Source organism: Hyperolius riggenbachi, chromosome 6 (genome assembly GCF_040937935.1).
Source record: "Hyperolius riggenbachi isolate aHypRig1 chromosome 6, aHypRig1.pri, whole genome shotgun sequence".
In the NCBI taxonomy this organism is placed as follows: domain Eukaryota; kingdom Metazoa; phylum Chordata; class Amphibia; order Anura; family Hyperoliidae; genus Hyperolius; species Hyperolius riggenbachi.
The window spans coordinates 43500451-43521219 of record NC_090651.1 but is presented as its reverse complement, the minus strand read 5'-3'; the positions used below and the strand labels follow the sequence as shown (position 1 = coordinate 43521219).

The 20769-nt window shown below is 47.8% G+C and overlaps 1 protein-coding gene across 1 annotated transcript in view; it reads right to left on the bottom strand.

The window, feature by feature from the left end:
- Positions 1-20769, bottom strand: part of PIGK (phosphatidylinositol glycan anchor biosynthesis class K) — a 203702-nt gene that overhangs the window by 120151 nt on the left and 62782 nt on the right. Inside the window, exon 9 of the mRNA XM_068239190.1 lies at positions 11801-11973. Coding sequence (XP_068095291.1) covers positions 11801-11973 — 173 coding nt within the window. The remainder of the gene's footprint in view (positions 1-11800; positions 11974-20769) is intronic.

Genomic DNA, 20769 nt, shown 5'->3' with positions numbered 1-20769 from the left:
CAGTCAGCTTCAGAATCCGTCTGAAGCTATTTGGCCACGCTGTGCACTTTTCTCTGCCTGAGGGTAGGAGACGTCTGGAAGGGGGAAGACACTCTGCAAATCTTACAGCCTCACAGGCAGCCTAGAGGGGAGGAGACGCTGTCTCGCAGACTGGAGGGGGGAGGTGATGTCTCCTCATTTGCTGCTCTTTCTAATTCAGCCACGCCTCCCCTTCAGCCACCCCTTCCCTGTTCCTCACTGATGATGCGATGGCAGCAAAATCTGACAGCAGCGGCTGCACGGCTTAAAGGGATACTGTAGGGGGGTCAGGGGAAAATGAGTTGAACTTACCCGGGGCTTCTAATAGTCCCCCGCAGACATCCTGTGTTGGCGCAGCCACTCACCGATGCTCCGGCCCCGCCTCCAGTTCACTTCTGGAATAAAGTCAGAAAACCACTGCGCCTGCGTTGCCGTGTCCTCGATCCCGCTGATGTCATCAAGAGCGCACAGCGCAGGCCCAGTATGGTCTGGGACTGCACAGTACACTCCTGGTGACATCAGTGGGATCGAGGACACGGCAACGCAGGCGCAGTGGTTTTCTGACTTTAAAGTCAGAAATTCCAGAAGTGAACTGGAGGCGGGGCCGGAGCATCGGGGAGTGGCTGCGCGGGCACAGGGTGTCTGCGGGGGACCATTAGAAGCCCCGGGTAAGTTCAGCTCATTTTCCCCTGACCCCCCCTACAGTATCCCTTTAAAGAGAACCTGTACTGAGTAAAAATATTTAAAATAAACACATGAGGTAACTTCAAATGAACATTGCATAGTTACCTTGCCATCAGTACCTTTCAGAAGCTCACCATTTTCTTCTGTCAATTATCCCTTCCAGTTTTGACAATATTTTGTCAGATCTGAAATATATCAGTTGCTGTCAGTAAAATATCAGTTGCTGTCAGTTATAGCTGAGAGGAAAACTGATGTACCAGGTAATGTCCATGTTTCCCTATGGCTCAAGTGGGCGATGTTACAGTTTAAATTTGTGCTGACCAGAAAGATGTTATGGGTAATGACCGTTTTCAAAATGGAGGACGGAAAATTCCCCCGATCACAGTGAACAAACAGGACGTGGGACAGGAGAAAGACACTGAGGAGTAGATTACATGGAAGGCAAGTATGACTTGTGTATGCTTATTTTGACTTTTAATTTTCAGTTCAGGTTTTCTTTAAGGATGTAACAAGACGCGGCCAGCCGGCCGCGATCTACTCTGAAGGCGGTTGCGATCTACCGGTGGATCGCGATCGACCTAATGGGCAGCCCTGTGGTAGACCATCACCCAGGGGACTAAAAGGAGCTCACCAGCTGCTAACAACCCGCATTATAAGGTTGTATGTCTCACATTCAGTGGTAAAGGAAACCATGAAACGACCATCAAGGGATCCAAACCTCCAGCACTCCTTACCTTAGCCCAGGTGTAGCATCCAGGAATCTAGTATAGATAAAACAAGCAAACAAACGGCAGATCTAAGTGTAAACCATTTATTTGTAAAACATAGCGTAAGCCATAAAAAATAAAACGTACATACGGGGCCCAAGACCTGGGAGCCCCGATAAAGATTTGGGCGTGTATCCTGGTCCATAACCAGTAAGACAGTAAAAGGTGCCACCTGTCCCCTTCCCGACCAGTTTCGCAGTCTTGCGTCATCAGGGGATCCCCTGAACAGGGGATGTGCAGACTCTTGGACATGGTCTATTCTCAGCAGCGATCAAATATTTAGTCCCCCTGGTGCTGATATATTGTTTGTATGCCTAAAACTAACCCTCACAGCTAATTAAACTGAACCGCCAGCACCTATTGCCATAATTCCACCCACAGCCGACAATAGCCACAGTCACTGCCACTGCCACTACCCCACCACAGTTATCCTACAATAGCGATAATCCAGAGCCCAAATTACTTGGCTAGCGATGACCACAGCCGCTAGCGCCGGAGTTTGGCAGCTCTGGCACCCAAATTACCAGATAGGCAACAGCATTGTGGTCTATGCGGTGCCAATATACTAGGTGGCCCAAATTACCTTATTTTCCACACCATAAGGAGGGGGGGGGGGGGGGGGGGGTTTCCTTGTGTCTTGTGACCAAAGGTGTCCCCATGTGGCCTCCTTCGCCCCCACCTGTGCAGCCTTCTGTCTAGAATGGGGGCAGGAGTTGTGTCCCGGATTGGCATGAAGTGGGGCAGGAGTTGTGTCCCGGATCGGCTTGAAGGGGGGGCTGGAGTTGTGTCCCGGATCGGCTAGAAGGGGGGCAGGAGTTGCGTCCCAGATCGGCTAGAATAGGGGCCGAAGTTGTGACCCGGATTGGCATGAAGGGGGGCAGGAGTTCTGTCCCAGATCAGCTTGAAGGGGGGCAGGAGTTGTGTCCCGGATCGCCTTGAAGGGGGGCCGGAGTTGTGTCCCGGATCGCCTTGAAGGGGGGCCGGAGTTGTATCCAGGATCGCCTTGAAGGGGGGCCGGAGTTGTGTCCCGGATCGCCTTAAAGGGGGCCGGAGTTGTGTCCAGGATCGGCTTGAAGGGGGGCCGGAGTTGTGTCCAGGATCGCCTTGAAGGGGAGCCGGAGTTGAGTCCCGGATCGCCTTAAAGGGGGCCGGAGTTGTGTCCCGGATCACCTTAAAGGGGGCCGGAGTTGTGTCCCGGATCGCCTTGAAGGGGGGCCGGAGTTGTGTCCAGGATCGCCTTGATGGGGGGCCGGAGTTGTGTCCAGGATCGCCTTGAAGGGGGGCCGGAGTTGTGTCCAGGATCGCCTTGAAGGGGGGCCGGAGTTGAGTCCCGGATCGCCTTAAAGGGGGCCGGAGTTGTGTCCCGGATCGTCTTGAAGGGGGGCCGGAGTTGTGTCCAGGATCGCCTTGAAGGGGGGCCGGAGTTGTGTCCAGGATCGCCTTGAAGGGGGGCCGGAGTTGTGTCCAGGATCGCCTTGAAGGGGGGCAGGAGTTGTGTCCAGGATCGCCTTGAAGGGGGGCAGGAGTTGTGTCCAGGATCGCCTTGAAGGGGGGCCGGAGTTGTGTCCCGGATCGGCTTGAAGGAGGGCCGGAGTTGTGTCCCGGATCGGCTAGAAGGGGGGCCGGAGTTGTGTCCCGGATCGGCTAGAAGGGGGGCCGGAGTTGTGTCATGGATCGGCTTTAAGGAGGGCCGGAGTTGTGTCCCGGATCGGCTTTAAGGAGGGCCGGAGTTGTGTCGCGGATCACCTAGATGGGGGGCCAGAGTTGTGTCACGGATCGCCTAGAAGGGGGGCCAGAGTTGTGTCACGGATCGCCTAGAAGGGGGCCAGAGTTGTGTCCCGGATCGCCTAGAAGGGGGGCTGGAGTTGTGTCCCGGATCGCATTGAAGGGGGGCCGGAGTTGAGTCCCGGATCGCCTTGAAGGGGGGCCAGAGTTGTGTACTGGATTGGCTTAAAAAGGGGAAAGGAGTGGAGTCCTGGGATGAGCTTCTGAGCAGGGCGGATGCACAGATTTCCTCCGTGCACTCCGCAGCTTCAGCTTGCCAGGACTCGCTTCAGCCTACACATGCATGCTCCAATCAGGTGGGGGCACTGCAATAAAATAAGCCAATCAATGCTGCATGCACGTCTAACGGGAACCAACGGTCCCTCAGGCAGGACCAGGGCTCCTTCATTTGGCCAATCACAGCGCCCCCCTCCCGATTAGAGCACGCGTCTGGAGTTTACACTCATTGCATTGTGTGCAACAGAGAATTGCACGCGATGTGCAAAAAGGGCATCATTAGCTACCATTTTTTTTCTGCGCACAAAAAAAAAAAAAAAAACAATCGCATGTATTCTGCAATTCCCCATTCAAATGCATTAGACATGAATTTGCGCATGTGTCCATACGCACACGTGTGACCCTTGCCTCAAGCTTTTAACAAACGTCCGCAAGCTGGTCACAAACATCCCTCAGCTGATTTCCACAGATCAACGCCTCAGGGACTGCTGAAGCCAAAAGATCCGCATTACAGATCAGCGAATAACACGCTTTATCAGAGGTACAGAAACTATGACCTTCCTATTTCTCTCACAACAAGCTTCCCTGAAAGAACAGGAAGCTGCACAAAAATAGAAAAAAGTTTGTACAGAAAGCAATCACCATAGCAACTCTGTTCATTTAAATCACAATACATTAAATGTACAACCCTGTCCTTTTTTTATTTTGGAATACTCATGCAGTGTCTAGGCTTGTCGTAATGTCAATGGCAAATAGAGAGGTCAGTAAAAGGTAATAAAAATCAATAAACTTCACCAGCAAATTAAAAAAAGAGCAAAGCTCCAAATATGTGTAGACTATTCAATTTAAAGTGCACCTGAACTCTACCACAGGACACAAGGATAACAGAGTATTCACATAACCCTTCCATGAAAGCAGGAAGTAGGCACAGTGCAGATTTATTGCAAGATTTGTATCAGCTGTAATAAATAAAGGTTTTTCTTTATAGGTTATTATGCTGTTGCGTATCTTAGAGCAGAGAATAAGTTTTGAGTTAAAGCCCGTGTTTAATTTTCTGCCATTTCTAGATAAGTTATACTTATGACCATTTTTCGCATCTTGATAGCAATACAAGTGTATCTATGTGTGCTTAAAGCGGATCTGAGATGAAAAACGAAGTAGAGCAAGTAATTTGTCTATATATCTTATCTAAAGTTTAGATCAGGGGTGCCCACACTTTTTTGGCTCGCGAGCTACTTTAAAATTCGCCATGGCCAGGAGATCTACCGACGTTTTAAATGCACCCCCCCCCCCCCCCCCTTGAAAGGTAGCTAGGTATAGGTCCCTTCAGTACAGGTTAGTTAGGTATAGGTCCCTTCAGTACAGGTTAGCTAGGTATAGGTCCCTTCAGTACAGGTTAGCTAGGTATAGGTCCCCTCAGTACAGGTTAGCTAGGTATAGGTCCCCTCAGTACAGGTTAGCTAGGTATAGTTTCCCCTCAGTACTGGTTAGCTAGGTATAGGTCCCTTCAGTACAGGTTAGCTAGGTATAGGTCCCTTCAGTACAGGTTAGCTAGGTATAGGTCCCCTCAGTACAGGTTAGCTAGGTATAGGTCCCTTCAGTACAGGTTAGCTAGGTATAGGTCCCTTCAGTACAGGTTAGCTAGGTATAGGTCCCTTCAGTACAGGTTAGCTAGGTATAGGTCCCCTCAGTACAGGTTAGCTAGGTATAGGTCCCTTCAGTACAGGTTAGCTAGGTATAGGTCCCTTCAGTACAGGTTAGCTAGGTATAGGTCCCTTCAGTACAGGTTAGCTAGGTATAGGTCCCTTCAATACAGGTTAGCTAGGTATAGGTCCCTTCAGTACAGGTTAGCTAGGTATAGGTCCCTTCAGTACAGGTTAGCTAGGTATAGGTCCCTTCAGTACAGGTTAGCTAGGTATAGGTCCCTTCAGTACAGGTTAGCTAGGTATAGGTCCCCTCAGTACAGGTTAGCTAGGTATAGGTCCCTTCAGTACAGGTTAGCTAGGTATAGGTCCCTTCAGTACAGGTTAGCTAGGTATAGGTCCCTTCAGTACAGGTTAGCTAGGTATAGGTCCCTTCAGTACAGGTTAGCTAGGTATAGGTCCCTTCAGTACAGGTTAGCTAGGTATAGGTCCCTTCAGTACAGGTTAGCTAGGTATAGGTCCCTTCAGTACAGGTTAGCTAGGTATAGGTCCCTTCAGTACAGGTTAGCTAGGTATAGGTCCCTTCAGTACAGGTTAGCTAGGTATAGGTCCCTTCAGTACAGGTTAGCTAGGTATAGGTCCCCTCAGTACAGGTTAGCTAGGTATAGTTTCCCCTCAGTACTGGTTAGCTAGGTATAGGTCCCTTCAGTACAGGTTAGCTAGGTATAGGTCCCTTCAGTACAGGTTAGCTAGGTATAGGTCCCCTCAGTACAGGTTAGCTAGGTATAGGTCCCTTCAGTACAGGTTAGCTAGGTATAGGTCCCTTCAGTACAGGTTAGCTAGGTATAGGTCCCTTCAGTACAGGTTAGCTAGGTATAGGTCCCCTCAGTACAGGTTAGCTAGGTATAGGTCCCTTCAGTACAGGTTAGCTAGGTATAGGTCCCTTCAGTACAGGTTAGCTAGGTATAGGTCCCTTCAGTACAGGTTAGCTAGGTATAGATCCCTTCAGTACAGGTTAGCTAGGTATATGTGCCTTCAGTACAGGTTAGTTAGGTATATGTGCCTTCAGCACAGGTTAGTTAGGTATAGTTAGTTAGACAGGGATCTTTGTCACCTGCAGCACCAGCCAGCACCGCTCGCACTGCATCGGGAAACAGGCCATGTGCAGCAGCAATGCACGCAGCCATAACACCTCGTCCTCACCGCCTACATCACCAGCAGAGATCACATCACCAGGCGGCTGAGGGAGCACTCCGGCGGGCAGTGTGAGAGGCGGCGGATGTGTTGCCTCCAGCGCCGCCCCCAGCCATGACACTGCCGCCCTTGGCCTCTCAGCCATGCCTCTCTCCTCTCCTGATTGGACACAGATCAGCGGCCAGCAGCAGTATCTGATAGGACGCGGCCAAGTGGCTGCGTTCTACAGCTGCTGGCCACAAAATTCAATGGGATGCAGCCAGGAGGCCGCGATCTACCAATCAGGCGGTCACGATCTACCGGTAGATCGCGATCGACCTATTGGGCAGCCCTGGTTTAGATAGTTTACACAGCAAATCTAGCTGCATACAGCTTCAACAGTATATGATTATTTCTTCCTGTGATACAATGAGAGCAGCCATATTCTGCTAGTCATCATTACACAGGCAAGCTGCTCTGCATCTCCAGCCCTCAGCCTGTGAAAACTGCACTCCTCTCCACCCCCTTCCCTCTGAAATCTCTATCTGGGATTGCCTCCTCCTCCCCAGACTGAGCTCCCATTAGCACTTGCTACATGGAACTCAGAATGCCTAGGCTAAGCGCTGGAGGAGATGTGGGCGAGGCTTTTTTAGTTTATAGGGAATTAGGGTATTAAAACAAAAAAAAAGTATTTGGTTTGAGGAATGCCCTATAAACTATATGTAAGGGGCACAATTATGCAATAAGTAAAATTTTATCTCAGATAAGGGGGACTGAAGCCAAACAATTTTGGTTCTACCATTAGACTGTGTGAGGAGAACCACTTACAATGTTCCGGTACACAGCTTCCATATTTCTTCCTACAGATAGCGGTAAGCAGCTACTTTCTAAGGTGGGGCTCTGCAGCAAAAGGATGAAGCCGTGCCTGAAGAGACGCCTGTCTAACGATGTTTTCTATAAAGATCACCACTAGCAAACTGAGGCCTTTATTTATATACGAGATCAGGTATGATCATAAATTCAACAAACGGAACTGAAGAGCCCTAACATAAAAATAAAGAGGTGATCATATGTTGAAGAGAATCTGTACTGTAAAATTCTTACAATAAAAAGCATACCATTCTATTCATTATGTTCTCCTGGGCCTCTCTGTGCTGTTTCTGCCACTCCCTGCTGCAATCCTGGCTTGTAATTGCCAGTTTTAGGCAGTGATTACAAACAAACTAACCAGCTTGTGATAGGCTCAGATAAGCTCAGTCTGTGACTCACACAGAGCCTGGAGGGGGCCTGCAGAGAGTCGACAAAGCTGACAAAGGAAAGAAGATTAGATTATATAACAGAGATAATACAGCCACTGTGCAACTAGGAGAGGCTGCAGTAAGACAGGCCACATTAGAACAGGTATAGGATAGAAGAAATAAGGCTGAACATTTTGTTACAGATATTCACGTATAGCAAGAGGAGGCGCCCATAAGATATATAGAGGTCTGCTACTTAAATAATATAAATTTGGATAGCCGGGTAAGGTGAAAATACTCTTACCTGCTACGAAAATTGAAGACAAGTGTATAGAAAGATAGTAATTTATTTATATAGATAGCACCTTGACAACGCGTTTCACGATACACAATCGCTTCCTCAGGTCATGTAAAGTGCTCTACAGCTGCAGTACACAGTCCGGGCGGGCATATGGCGGTACTTCTCCACATGCGTTGAAGGTGGTTGTTCTGTATATAGCAACCCATACTTGTGAGTATAATACTTTTTTGTGAATACCTGCTACGTTTATAGACGTTATCACACGATACTGGGCTCCTGGTGTCCCTGTGTTTTTTGTTGTCTTCAACTAGCCCGCATTTTGTTACAGAGTCTCTTTAAAGACGTTAAAGAGGAGAAAGAGGCAGCCAGCAAGCAAGGACACAGAGGTGCAGTGCTGATCGGGCATCGGTCTTGTCATCCCAGCACACGGCAAGGTTTATCAGCTGTGTGCAGGGATGACAGGGCAGGTGCCTGACCAGTACAGTAGCATAACTTCAAATCCAGGGACAGCACAGTACAAAGCAACTGGAAATGTTCTGCGGAGAGACATTTCCTGATAGAAGTATAAGACATCCCCTTAAAATAAGCCCTAGCACATCTTTTGCTTGTTCCGATCTCGCTCTGCTGCTGCCTGGGGGGTTGAAAAGCTAGTCCCGCCGGCGAAGGCTGTGGGTCCTATCAGATTCCAACATTCAGACTTGCAGAAGTCTGGCTCCCTGCTCCTGTCAGTCTCAGCTGCCTCTGCTTCTGCTTGTGAGTCACGCCTCCTAGCACAGTCACCACACTCTTTTCGCCACTTCAAAGCAGACAGTATAGCTTCGTGGCTTTACCGCTTGTTGTCTGCTTTATGAATTGACATGTGTTGAGGTAACTAACGCACAAGTCGGTAATTTCAGCTTTTCATGCAGTAACAGCTTTTATGAATTGACATTTTCCTAAGTCCTCGGTAAAGTCAGCTGTTTTCTGCATTACCGAATTCGGTAATGCTTTATGAATCGACCCCTATGTGGAGCATTGCTCTGCAGGTTTGCTCCTGGTCATCACCAGAAGAGGGCAGTAGAAATTTGAAAAGCTGTATACACACTGGATGGAAGAAACCACGGTGAACGCAGGACTTTATTGGTCAAAGTGAGTTTTTATGTGATTTTGATATTAATTTTATGCAAGTGATCTGGTGATTTTTTTTTCTTTTAGTGGCGCAGCAAACGTTATAGCGCTAAAATATGGGAGCTGCCTGTGCTCACAGCACATTGTTGGGATGAATTGATCACAAAAAACTGATCTGGTTGTCAAAAGTCTGATTTGTCTATTGGACTTTTTTTGTATATTTTCACAAACCATGGCATGGAGTTTCCTGATGGAAGGGCCTCCGGTGTATTGTAATTGTATCATTAAAGTCATAAGCAATTTGAACGGTGCAGTTTTTAAAGGCGATGTAAGAAAGAAACCACAAAAAAGTGGCCAAAATTATATATGCTATTGAACTTTTTAATTTTTATTTTCTGCATTCATTTTTCAATGCATATCATGTGCACAATGCCCTAAGGATGTCAGAAGATAAACTGCTGTGTTTTACTTACTCCCTACTGTAGCTGCAATAACTAGCTGAGACACTAGAGGGTGCACCTGGCTAACAAAGGAAAGAAAATCTGTAGCGTGGGGGGAAAAAAAAGTGTACATGTTCACCACTGTAGAGAGAAGCCTCATGATGCTCCAGAGGCTTTCAGAATCCTCATCGACCCCCCTGCTCCGCTTGCCAGGACCCTCATCGCTCCCCACTGCATGGGGCCTGTAGGACTCCTGTCTGCACATTACTCACGGAGCTGCTTGCGCACAGAGGAAAGAGCTGTGCATGAGTGGCTCTTTGCCACTGCGCAGGTGTGGGCTGTACCTGTGCAGTGCGTTGGCACTCCTACATGAAGTGGACAGCAGCTGTGAGCTTGTTCAGGGCCGGTTCTCTCCTGAAGCAAGGTGAAACATTTGCATCAGGCGCAGAGATTACAGGGGCAGCATGTTTGTACTGTGGTCACACTAACAGCATGCAGTCAGAGTAGGAGGAGAGGCGAGAGGAGAGTGAGATAAAGAGGTCATCATTGGGAAAAAGCAGCTTGCTGTGCTGTGTGAGGAGTCTGACAGTGAGTGAGGAGGGGTAGGCAGGAGAGCAGCAGTGTTTCATTTGACTTGCACAGCAGAAGGGAGGAGGTGGCACTGCTGTCCTGACAGAGGGGAAATAGAGTGTCTGAGGGTAAGCAGTTTGTTTGTCACAGACTCACAGCAAGCCAGTGTGCTATTGTGTTGAGCTGCAGCCTGTCATGTGAGAACATTAAATCAAGCAGAGTAAATAGTTGGATGCTGTGCAATTTGGAGGGGGAGGGGGGGGGGTTCGCATCCTTACAAGTCTGCCTGAGGCAGCAATAAGTCTAGAACCAGCACTGTTCATGTTGAATATTTACTTTACAGAGGGTCCCAAGACAAGATCGGAGGGATGAAAGATTGGGGAAGCCTCTGGACTATCCAGAGGCTTCCCTCTGCTCTTCTCCTCACTTCAGGTACCCTTTAAGTTTACTTCAATTCCACTCTTTTCCTTTAGCTGTGACTACAATTAAGCTGCAACACTAGAATAATTATCTCAAGCACATGCAGATTACTAACAAGTTCAATTAAAGAGAAACCTGAAAGTGCTTAATAATCTTAAAAAAGGAACCAACATCACAATTTTACTCACTAAAATAATTTGCAATGAATGTGGTGACTGTACGACTCCTAGCTGGAGGGAGGGACTTGTAATATTTACACAGATGACATTATTATAGGGAAAATTCAAATAGGATAACTAACTCTGTATCTATATTTAAGAAACCACATGCAGATACAATGAGCAAACACATTTTGGGCTCGATACACAAAAGGGTGCTATCTCAGTTAGCACGCCTAAAAGCCTTGAGCGTGCTAACTAGGGTGATAAGCAGTTAGCACGCCTAAGGGCTTGTTTCCACTGTTGCGACGCGATTTCGCCGGCATTCCGACACTTGTAAAAACGCATGCGGATGCGTTTCCGCATGCGTTTTTACCCGCGATTTCGCATGGCAGGGTGCCATGCGAAATTAACCATGACACTGCCAGGGCAAAATAAAATTGAAAAAGGTGCGAAATCGCACGCGAAATCGCGGGTAAAAACGCATGTAACAAACGCATGCGTTTTTACTATTAAATACATTAGCGGCGATTCGCATGCATTCCACTCGCAGGCGAATTCGTTGGCTCTTTTGTGCGTTTTTTTACCGCTGAAAAAAACGCACCTCAACAACGCTACAGTGGAAACAGGCCCATCCACTTGCATTACATGTGCGAATCTGCATGCGTTGGACGCATGCAGATTCGCGATAGTGGAAACGAGCCCTAAAGCTTTTATTGATCGCGCGCAAAGTTTAGCGCTGCCCGTAGTGCGCGAAATGGTGCACCGGGTGCGCCTAAACCGTCGCACCGTGCGACATTTCGGGCGCACCTTGTGCGACATTTCGGGCGCACCTGGTGCAACATTTCGCGCTAAGAGGCTTTTAGGCGTGCTAACTAAGTTAGCACCCTTTTGTGAATCAAGCCCTTTGGGTCAAAGCCCAATTTTTTGTAAACCTTTTGCAAATGTATGTAGCTTGGAACTAGGCCAACCAAAAGCAGCAGTCGATGGGTCATTTCCAAGCACAGGAACACTGTATAAAACTTTGCTGTATTGGCTTGTAAAGTGATCAGCAAAATTTGCAGAAGGGCTAAATCTCGTCTTTTGCCCAAGTGAGCAGGCATATTCCATGGTTTTGACAAATCCCGATTTGCACAACCATGTCAGCATGTTTTCTCAACTCTTGGTGGCTCCTCAACCATCCTTCTGAACTGACCCTGCCTGCCCATAAGAAAATATCTGAGCCACAGCCCCACCTTTGCTCCAGTTCTCAGAGGTCAGCACAACATTGGTGAAAATACCTTTTCTCAGCAACCTCCGGATGAATATTCAGCGTAATGCTCTTCTCTGTGATTTCCACTTTGCGAACACTGCCAAAGAAGTCCGTAATCAGAACAGAGTGTGGGTCTCTCTGGAAGAGGTCAGTACGGTGGCCAGGAGTGGACACACACAGGCTCTTCGGGCACACCTGAAACTACAAAGAGGGTTGCAGAGCTAGTTATAAAAACTACAACAAAGTCAGAGGCTCTTTATTAAACCGAGGAAGTGAGTGAAAGCCCACAAAATGCATTGTCCAGTGCTTTTTTAATACAGTATTTTTGTATCTTATATCAGTCCTTTCTAGAGATAAGTTGTTCTTGCCTTTTAAACTGTTACTTATTTTGCATATCCTTTTGGGGTGCCTCCCTCCCAGTGTTAAAACTCCCGAAACTCCCACGGGGTCAGTGTTTAGTTCGGGCAATTCTGTTCTTACATTCTCCCATCTACTATCCTTTTTTTGGAGTGCAACTATACCACACCGAAGCGAGCCAACCCTCTCTTGGTGGTTGTTGCCACCATCTTCAAGCGAAAATCCATGGTTGCCGATCTACAACACGGTTTTGTGAGTACTCCATACATACTACACTATAAGGAGCTCCCAGTTTTCCCTTTTTTTTTTTTTTTTTTTTAATCTCACCCGGAAGAACGGCAGAGACTCCAGATCCCCATCAATAGATTATCAAAATTGCCTTATTTGACTATTTATGCAATATTATTATACCGCCTTTGAACCTGAAACATAATATCACAAAACACTTATTTTATGCCATAGCAATTGTTCACATGGACCTGAATACAATTCACTTTTTCTCCTAAGTTATCACCTAGGAGATCATTTTTCATCTTCTGTTTAAAATGTAGTAACTTTTCAGCGCTCTCTGCAACAGAAATACTAACAAAGTATTTTTACAAAAGTAGTCAACATCATTCTGAGTATTTTCATGTTTGCAGGTAAAAAAAGGTTAAAAGGCATTTAATTTTATTGATGAGGTGTGAAAATATCACCAGGGAGAAAACACTGGATATTTTGCTAACCATCAGTGAAATTAATAACATTTGTACAAACCCTAATGCCCATTATTGTGTCATTTTAAAAGGGTAGGGCTTTAAAGTGACCGTGAAGTGCAAAAGTGTCCCTTGGGGGTACTTACCTCGGGAGGGTGAAGCGTCTGCATCCTATGGAGGCTTCCCTCGTCCTCCCCTTCAGCTCCGTGCCCCATGAGTGGTCCCTGGCGGCAAGGGGTTGTCGGCACTGCGCACTGGCGGTTTTCTGCTTGGGGCTCGGCAGAAATAGCCTGATCAGGTCTGGTGAACTGCGCAAGCAGATCAGGCTCGGCTATTTCTGCTGGAGCCCGAGCGAAAAGCCCCTAATGTGCCTGCGCAAGCAGGTCACTATTATTATGGGTTGTTTGTGGGGTGCGAGTGCTGGATCGGGCTGGCTAAGGGCTCTTTTACATTACAGGACGCTTGCAGGAGCCGATTTCCTGCAAGCGGTATGATCTGCGGTGTAGACGTCAGGATGTTACGGTGCGACACTAATTAGCGGCGGTAGATCTAATTCACCCGACGGGAAAACGCAGTTGCCGGACCAAAAACAAGCTCCCGGCTGCGTTGTACTGCAACGCGCCAAAAGTAACGCAGCGTTGGATGTGAAAGGTAAAATGAAGGTCTATTGGCTTTCATTTTACCTTGGTTAACGCAAAGTATTGACTTGCATCAAAATGCCAGAAATCAGCTCTGGGGAGGTAGGATCCAGAGGCTTCCCCCTCCCCAGGTAAGTAGCTGGTTTTTTAAAGTTACAGAGTCCCTTTCAATGTGACCTTGCTACATGATTGGCTACTTTTTTTGTTTTGTCTAACCTTAGCTCTGTTTCCACTGTTTCAGTAATTCCATGTCAGGGATTCAAATGACTCAAACACTGTATATGTGACAGGGTCTCTTTGTGTCCTTGCCTGAAAATATCAATGCAGTTCTGCTCCTAAGATATTCTTTGTTGGGTGACGAGAACGGAAAGGTGGGAGTTTCCTTTGAAGATAAATAGAGATACATTTTGCTTGAAACCTTTTTATGTAATGTGGCAGGGCCCTGCTGGGTTGGTACTTAGCAATGGGGGTCTCTTTGGAAAAGCAGCTTTAATCCCAGCAGGTTCAAAGAGCTTCAACTAAGAGCAGTTTAGCAATTCTCTCTCATGTGTGCCACCAAGGTCGCTTTTATCTCCAATCTACGTCTTCCAGGTGACACGGTCTATCTCCATTAAAGCAGAAGTAAAAGCAGAGGAGATTTACATGTGGATACAGGTGGCGAACACTCTCAGCATTCATTTTACATAATGCCTTCAAGCTTGTGCTCAGGCTACATTTGTATTATACTACAGGCTATGGTCCAGAGAAGCAACAAATGGCCTGGAAACGGTCATGGCCATGGCAATGACATCACACTGTGGAAGGGGTTTCACCTCAATGTCAGCCACACAAATGTCCATGATGAACTATTAGAGAAAAAGTAAAGATTTCTCATATAAAAAAGGGTTTTGTTTGTTTTTATTGGGATGAAGTTCAATTTTGCATTAAATTTCCTTTTTAAATATCTTCAATGTGCAGTAAGCAGAGGCGGCAACATAACTGGCTCTGCAACATAGTGTTCCAAGGACAACCTGGTTTTCATTGACAGACTATGGAAAGCTAAACGGTCTAATCTTCACCCCTGCTGGGTACACCTCAGCCCCCCGCCCCCCTTTAAAAAGACCCTACAAGAGGGGGGTTTAATTGCAGGTTAGAAATACACCCACACTAGAAAACCGTTTATGAGGGTTGCTGAGAGGTAGCTAGGTAGAGCAATTGGGCTAAGAAGAAAAATAAATAAATAAAGATTTAGTAGCATTTATAGACACACAAGTCCTGTTAGTGCTGCCAGCCAGTCTCTCCTGTCCTGCCATCCTTGCCAGTCCCCTATCCAACCATTCCTGGCAGTCCCTCCTGTCCTGCCAGCCCCTGCTGTCTTGTCATCCTTGCCATTCCCGCCTATCCTCCAATCCCTGCCAGCCCCTCCTGTCCTTCCATCCCTGACAGTCCCTTCTATCCTGTTATCCTTACCAGTCCCTTCTTTCTATCCAGCCCTGTCAGTCCCTCCTGTGCTGCCACCCATCCTGGAGGAGGCGGTGAACCAAGTATTTTAAAAATAAGCTTATTTGCTCATGTAAAGATGTGCATTGCTATTGAATGCAAATGTATTATCCTATACAACACTAAGGGAATGCTTTACATTAGATTGACTAATTTCTGTACTTGTTTTTGGAGCCCTCTCCCTTGTCCTGATATTTCAGGAGCACAGTGCTAACCCGGCAAACAGGACACACCCTACAGTATATACCAGCCTTACATTGCACAGGGGCTGACCAAATCACTTCTGTCAATCCCTGACCCCTAGGAGTAGCAGCAGCAGCAGGAGCTGTGCCTATCACAGCAGTGTTAGGGTTGGTTCACACGGACGCATGGCAGCATTTACCACCAAGCGTTCAGGACTCGTCGGCTAAACGCTCCCATTCAAGCGAATGGGAGCGTTTAGCATCGCGCGGTTACCGACAATTACGCAAACGCAGCGTTCCGGTCCCAATTTAACACATCGTTTTGGCCGGCCCTAGAAGCCTCATGCGACGTCTAGGGGCGGCTAGCTGCCTCGGCTTCATGTCCCCTTGCGGGGAGAAGAAATGCCGATCGCGACGGGAAGCTAACGATCGCCGTAACACTGCCCCCGAACGAGAATTCACAGGACGACGCTGCTTCACGGCCGCCCCAACGCCGCCTGCCTTCCGGGTGATCCAGCCCTTAGGGCAGCTTCCACTTGTGCGGTGCGAAGTAGCGGAAAACGCAAAAACGAATTCGCACGCGGTTGCAAATTTTACCGCGAATTCGCGGGCATTTTCGCATATGTCAGTGTCTGTGTGCTTTTACATTGATTTTATGTGAAAACGCCCGTGAATTCACAGTAATAATCGCAGTAAAATTCGCATACGAAAACGCGTGCGAATTTCCTATTAAATACATTGTATGCGAAACGCACACTTTGCGGTGTGCGAATTCTGATGGCTCTGCCATGCAGATTTTTCCTGCACACAAAACCGCACAGGATTTCTGACAAGTGGAAACAGGCCCATCCACTTGTATTGGTTATGCGAATCGGGCCCTGTAGCTCCTCTGCAGCCATATCTTCAAGAGTTTAGCCCCCCCGCAGCAAGCTATTAGCTATTAATAATAATCAGGTTATCAGCTATTAACATACAACAGCAGTAGTGCCACACTATGAATTAAAAGCTAAAACAATAAAACAGTTCATGTAAATGAGAGGGATCGTTTTTTACACCTCCTCATGCAATTCTCACATATTACAGTTCTTACAGATATGAGAGATAATATAAAACCTGTGTGTGCGAGCTGCAAGCTGAGAAAGTTTCACAAGCCCAGTCTGCAATGTCTGCCCATACACACAAAGCACCAGCGTTAAAGAACTTAGGTTTTAAATGTGGATTCAATGTGATGGGAAGGTCCATAGCATAACATGGAAGCATTAAAGAGGCCCTGTAGTGACATAGTCGTATGCAGTAAATTATTCAGGATACCCACTTTTCCAGTAATTTTCCTTGTTTTGGCATCAGAAACAGTTCCTATAGCTATATACACTCACCTAAAGGATTATTAGGAACACCATACTAATAGTGTTTTAATTCTACGTTGCATTGATTCAACAAGGTGCTGAAAGCGTTCTTTAGAAATGTTGGCCCATATTGATAGGATAGCATCTTGCAGTTGATGGATATTTGTGGGATGCATATCCAGGGCACGAAGCTCCCGTTCCATCACATCCCAAAGATGCTCTATTGGGTTGAGATCTGGTGACTATGGGGGTCATTTTAGTACAGTGAACTCATCATCATGTTCAAGAAACCAATTGAAATGATTCGAGCTTTGTGACGGTGCATTATCCTGCTGGAAGTAGCCATCAGAGGATGGGTACATGGTGGTCATGAAGGGAAGGACATGGTCAGAAACAATGCTCAGGTAGCCCATGGCATTTAAACAATGCCCTATTGGCACTAAGGGGCCTAAAGTGTGCCAAGAAAACATCCCCCACACCCTTACCCCACCACCACCAGCCTGCACAGTGGTAACAAGGCATGATGGATCCATTCTGTTTATGCCAAATTTTGACTATCGAGACTCATCAGACCAGGCAACAATTTTTCAGTCTTCAAGTGTCCAAATTTGGTGAGCTTGTGCAAATTGTAGGCTCTTTTTCCTATTTGTAGCGGAGATGAGTGGTACCCGGTGGGGTCTTCTGCTGTTGTAGCCCATCCACCTCAAGGTTGTGCGTGTTGTGGCTTCAGAAATGCTTTTCTGCATACCTCGGTTGTAACGAGTGGTTATTTTTGTCAAGGTTGCTCTTCTATCAGCTTGAATCAGTCGGACCATTCTCCTCTGACTTCTAGCATCAACAAGGCATTTTCGCCCCCAGGACTGCCGCATACTGGATGTTTTTCCCTTTTCACATCATTCTTTGTAAACCCTAGAAATGGTTGTGCGTGAAAATCCCAATAACTGAGCAGATTGTGAAATACTCAGACCGGCCCCTCTGGCACCAACAACCATGCCATGCTCAAAATTGCTATAAATCACCTTTCTTTCCCATTCTGACATTCATTTTGAAGTTCAGGAGATTGTCTTGACCAGGACCACACCCCTAAATGCATTGAAACAACTGCCATGTGTTTGATTAGATAATTGCATTAATAAGAAATTGAACAGGTGTTCCTAATAATCCTTTAGGTGAGTGTATTACTGTATGTTGGTATATAGCCCCACATTCCCAGTGCCTAGGCTGTTTATTATGCGTAATTCTCCTCCCCAGAGCATTGTGGGATACCAGAAATCTTTTCTACTGTCTTAAGAACTCTCAGTAACAAACATTCCGCACAGATCATCTGGCAAAACTAAAGAGGTCACCACCAGTGATACATTTCCGAATGTAAAGCAGGAAGAAGAAAAATGTTACAATGCGCAAACACTAAATCTCTAAATTAATATTGGGAAAAATGAAGCAATTTTATTCATTGTGTTATATTAACTTCCCTAGCGTTCTGGACAAGCTGAGCTTGTCCAGAGATGCTAGAGGGCACCGCTCATGCCCCCCTGGGCCGATTTTGATATTTTTTTTTTCAAACACACAGCTAGCACTTTGCTAGTTGCGTGTTGGCCCCGATCGCCGCTGCTCGCCGCCGATCCGCCGCTACCAGACACGAAAGAGGCCCCCCCCCCCGCAGACCCCGTGCGCAGCCTGGCCAATCACCGCCAGGCTGCGCTTTGGGGTGGATCAGGAGTCCCAGTGACGATGACGTCACTCCGTTCGTCGCCATGGCGACGGGGGAAGCCCTAAAGGAGATCCCGTTCAGAACGGGATTTCCTTATGGGCGTGATCGCCGGCGGCGATCAGAAGGGTGGGAGGGAGAGAGGAGGAAGGGGAGAATCATGTAGCTAGCGCTAGGCTAGCTACATGATAAGGGGAAAAAAAATTGGGTGTAAAAAACCCTCCCGCGACCATGGGAATTGAAACGCCCAGCAGGTTAACTACAGCTCCTCCTTAACCTCCTTAGCGGTAACCCCGTGTGTGACACGGGGTAAGCCGCCGGAGGGTGCCGCTCAGGCCCTGCTGGGCCGATTTTCATAATTTTTTTTTGCTGGATGCAGCTAGCACTTTGCTAGCTGCGCCAGCACCCCGATCGCCGCCGCCGCGCGCCCGATCGCCACTATCCGGTGCGGCGCGCGCCCCCCAGACCCCTGCGCTGCCTGGCCAATCAGTGCCAGGCAGCGCCAAGGGGTGGATCGGGTCTCCCAATGACGTCCCGACGTCGCTGACGTCGGTGACGTCATCCCGCCCCGTCGCCATGGCGACGGGGGAAGCCCTCCAGGAAATCGCCTATCGCCGGAGGCGATCGGCGGGGCTGGGGGGATGCCGCTGAGCAGCGGCTATCATGTAGCGAGCCCTGGGCTCGCTACATGATTTAAAAAAAAAAAAAAAACTGCTGCGCTGCCCCCTGGCGGTATTTTTCATACCGCCAAGGGGGTTAAAGCCCAACTAAAACCATAAATGAACAAAGCAAATTCTCAAAGCATTCATGTGGATGTAGAAATTCAGCCGGCACCATTCAGTATAATGCTCTTTTCAATATTTATTGTAGTTCTGTCATCTTACAGCATGACGTTTCGGAGTAGCAACTCCTTTCTCAAATGCATGACAGGTTCAACAATATACGTCTAAACACAATTCTTTTATACCCACCCCTCCTTCGCCAATAGGCTTGTTCCAGCCTAACCCCCAATCACAGTCTCCGCTGTAATGCGGACTTGATGGGGAACTGGTTTCTTACTAGGTGAACCAATCACCTCAGGAGAAGTACATCACGTGGTCGAGGGAGGGAAGAGGGCCAGAAGTGGGCGCTTCCGCTGGCATTGCGGAACACGCCCCCCTGCCGCCCGTCATGTCCGTGTCTCCACCTCCAGGTATGCGGACCTGATGGAAGACAGGATTACGATGCGTCTCAACTGGCAGGTTGCCAGTGGGTGTAAGATGGCCTACGAACCCACACACCAGAGGGGAGCCCACTTGCGAGCCGACCAACCGCCGCCACTCACACTTCCGCGTTGACACGATGGTACTGCTACGGGATGGCAAATTGAGTACCGATATGTCAAACCTACTGACCGCAATGCGATACTGGCATATGATAGCTTCCACCCATTGAGCACCTTACAATCTATTCCAAAAAGTCAGTTCCAGCGAGTTGATCGGATAGTAAGTGATGGGGAGATAAGACAGAGGAGGTTTGAAGAGATGAGTAAGAAGTTTATAGAGAGACATTACCCCCCAACATTAGTGGAAAGGGCACAAAAAGAGGTGGTGGAGCGTGGAGGGACTCGGCGGACGAGGGCTGGGAACCGTGCCAGCCGGATACCTTTTGTATCCCAGTATAATATATTTAGTAATAATATCGGGAAGATAATTAAAAAACATTGGACTATGCTGGCGCGATCCCTCTCCTCGGTGGCTGAGTTCCAAAACGCCCCACTCCTATCGTACAAAAGACCACCTACCTTACGAGATCGCCTCACTCATGCTGAGATGAGGACACTGGTGAGACCACCAGAAAGTACTAGACGAGGCACATACCCTTGCCTCAATTGTGTCCACTGCAATTTGATCACCAGGGGTCCCGTGGTTACACACCCACACACGGGTAAAAAATATGAAATAAAGGAGTGTCCCAATATGTACTAAAGTGTCCTTGCGGGCTTGCTTATGTGGGGCAGACCACCACTAAATTGAAGGTGCGTCTGTCCTCGCATAAGCATGCTATCCGCAAGAAACTTAAAGAAAAGGCAGTTTCTCACCATTTTGATATATTTAATCATAATATTAGTCAACTGAGATGCCAAGTTATTGAGGCTGTACCCCCCCCCCCCCTCCAAAGAGAGGAGGGGACAGATATAAGCGGCTGCTATTACGGGAAGCCTACTGGATTAGGACACTGGACACATTGGAACCCCGTGGTATGAATAGAGAATATGATTTATTGCCTTTACTATAATTCCATAACTTTTTACAATTTGTATTTTTCCACTTATTGTTTTCTGCTTCTCTCTGTTTTTTGCAGGTGGCTGGTGGATTGGAACAGGGCTTCTTTACGCCGCCTGTCTAGATACTGGCCACTCCATCCTCTGAACACATCGTGTTTAGTGGGCCTCTGATGTGATGTCCTTGGACTGCCCGCTAAGGGTGCGCCCACCACTGCCGGCTACCCTGTGTGTGGTCCTCCGCGCTGGCCTGGTTGCGGCGTTGTGCGGGCGGCGGGCAGGCGGTAGACGCGCTATTTGCGCGTTCTGCGGCCGCCCGTTGTACGCCA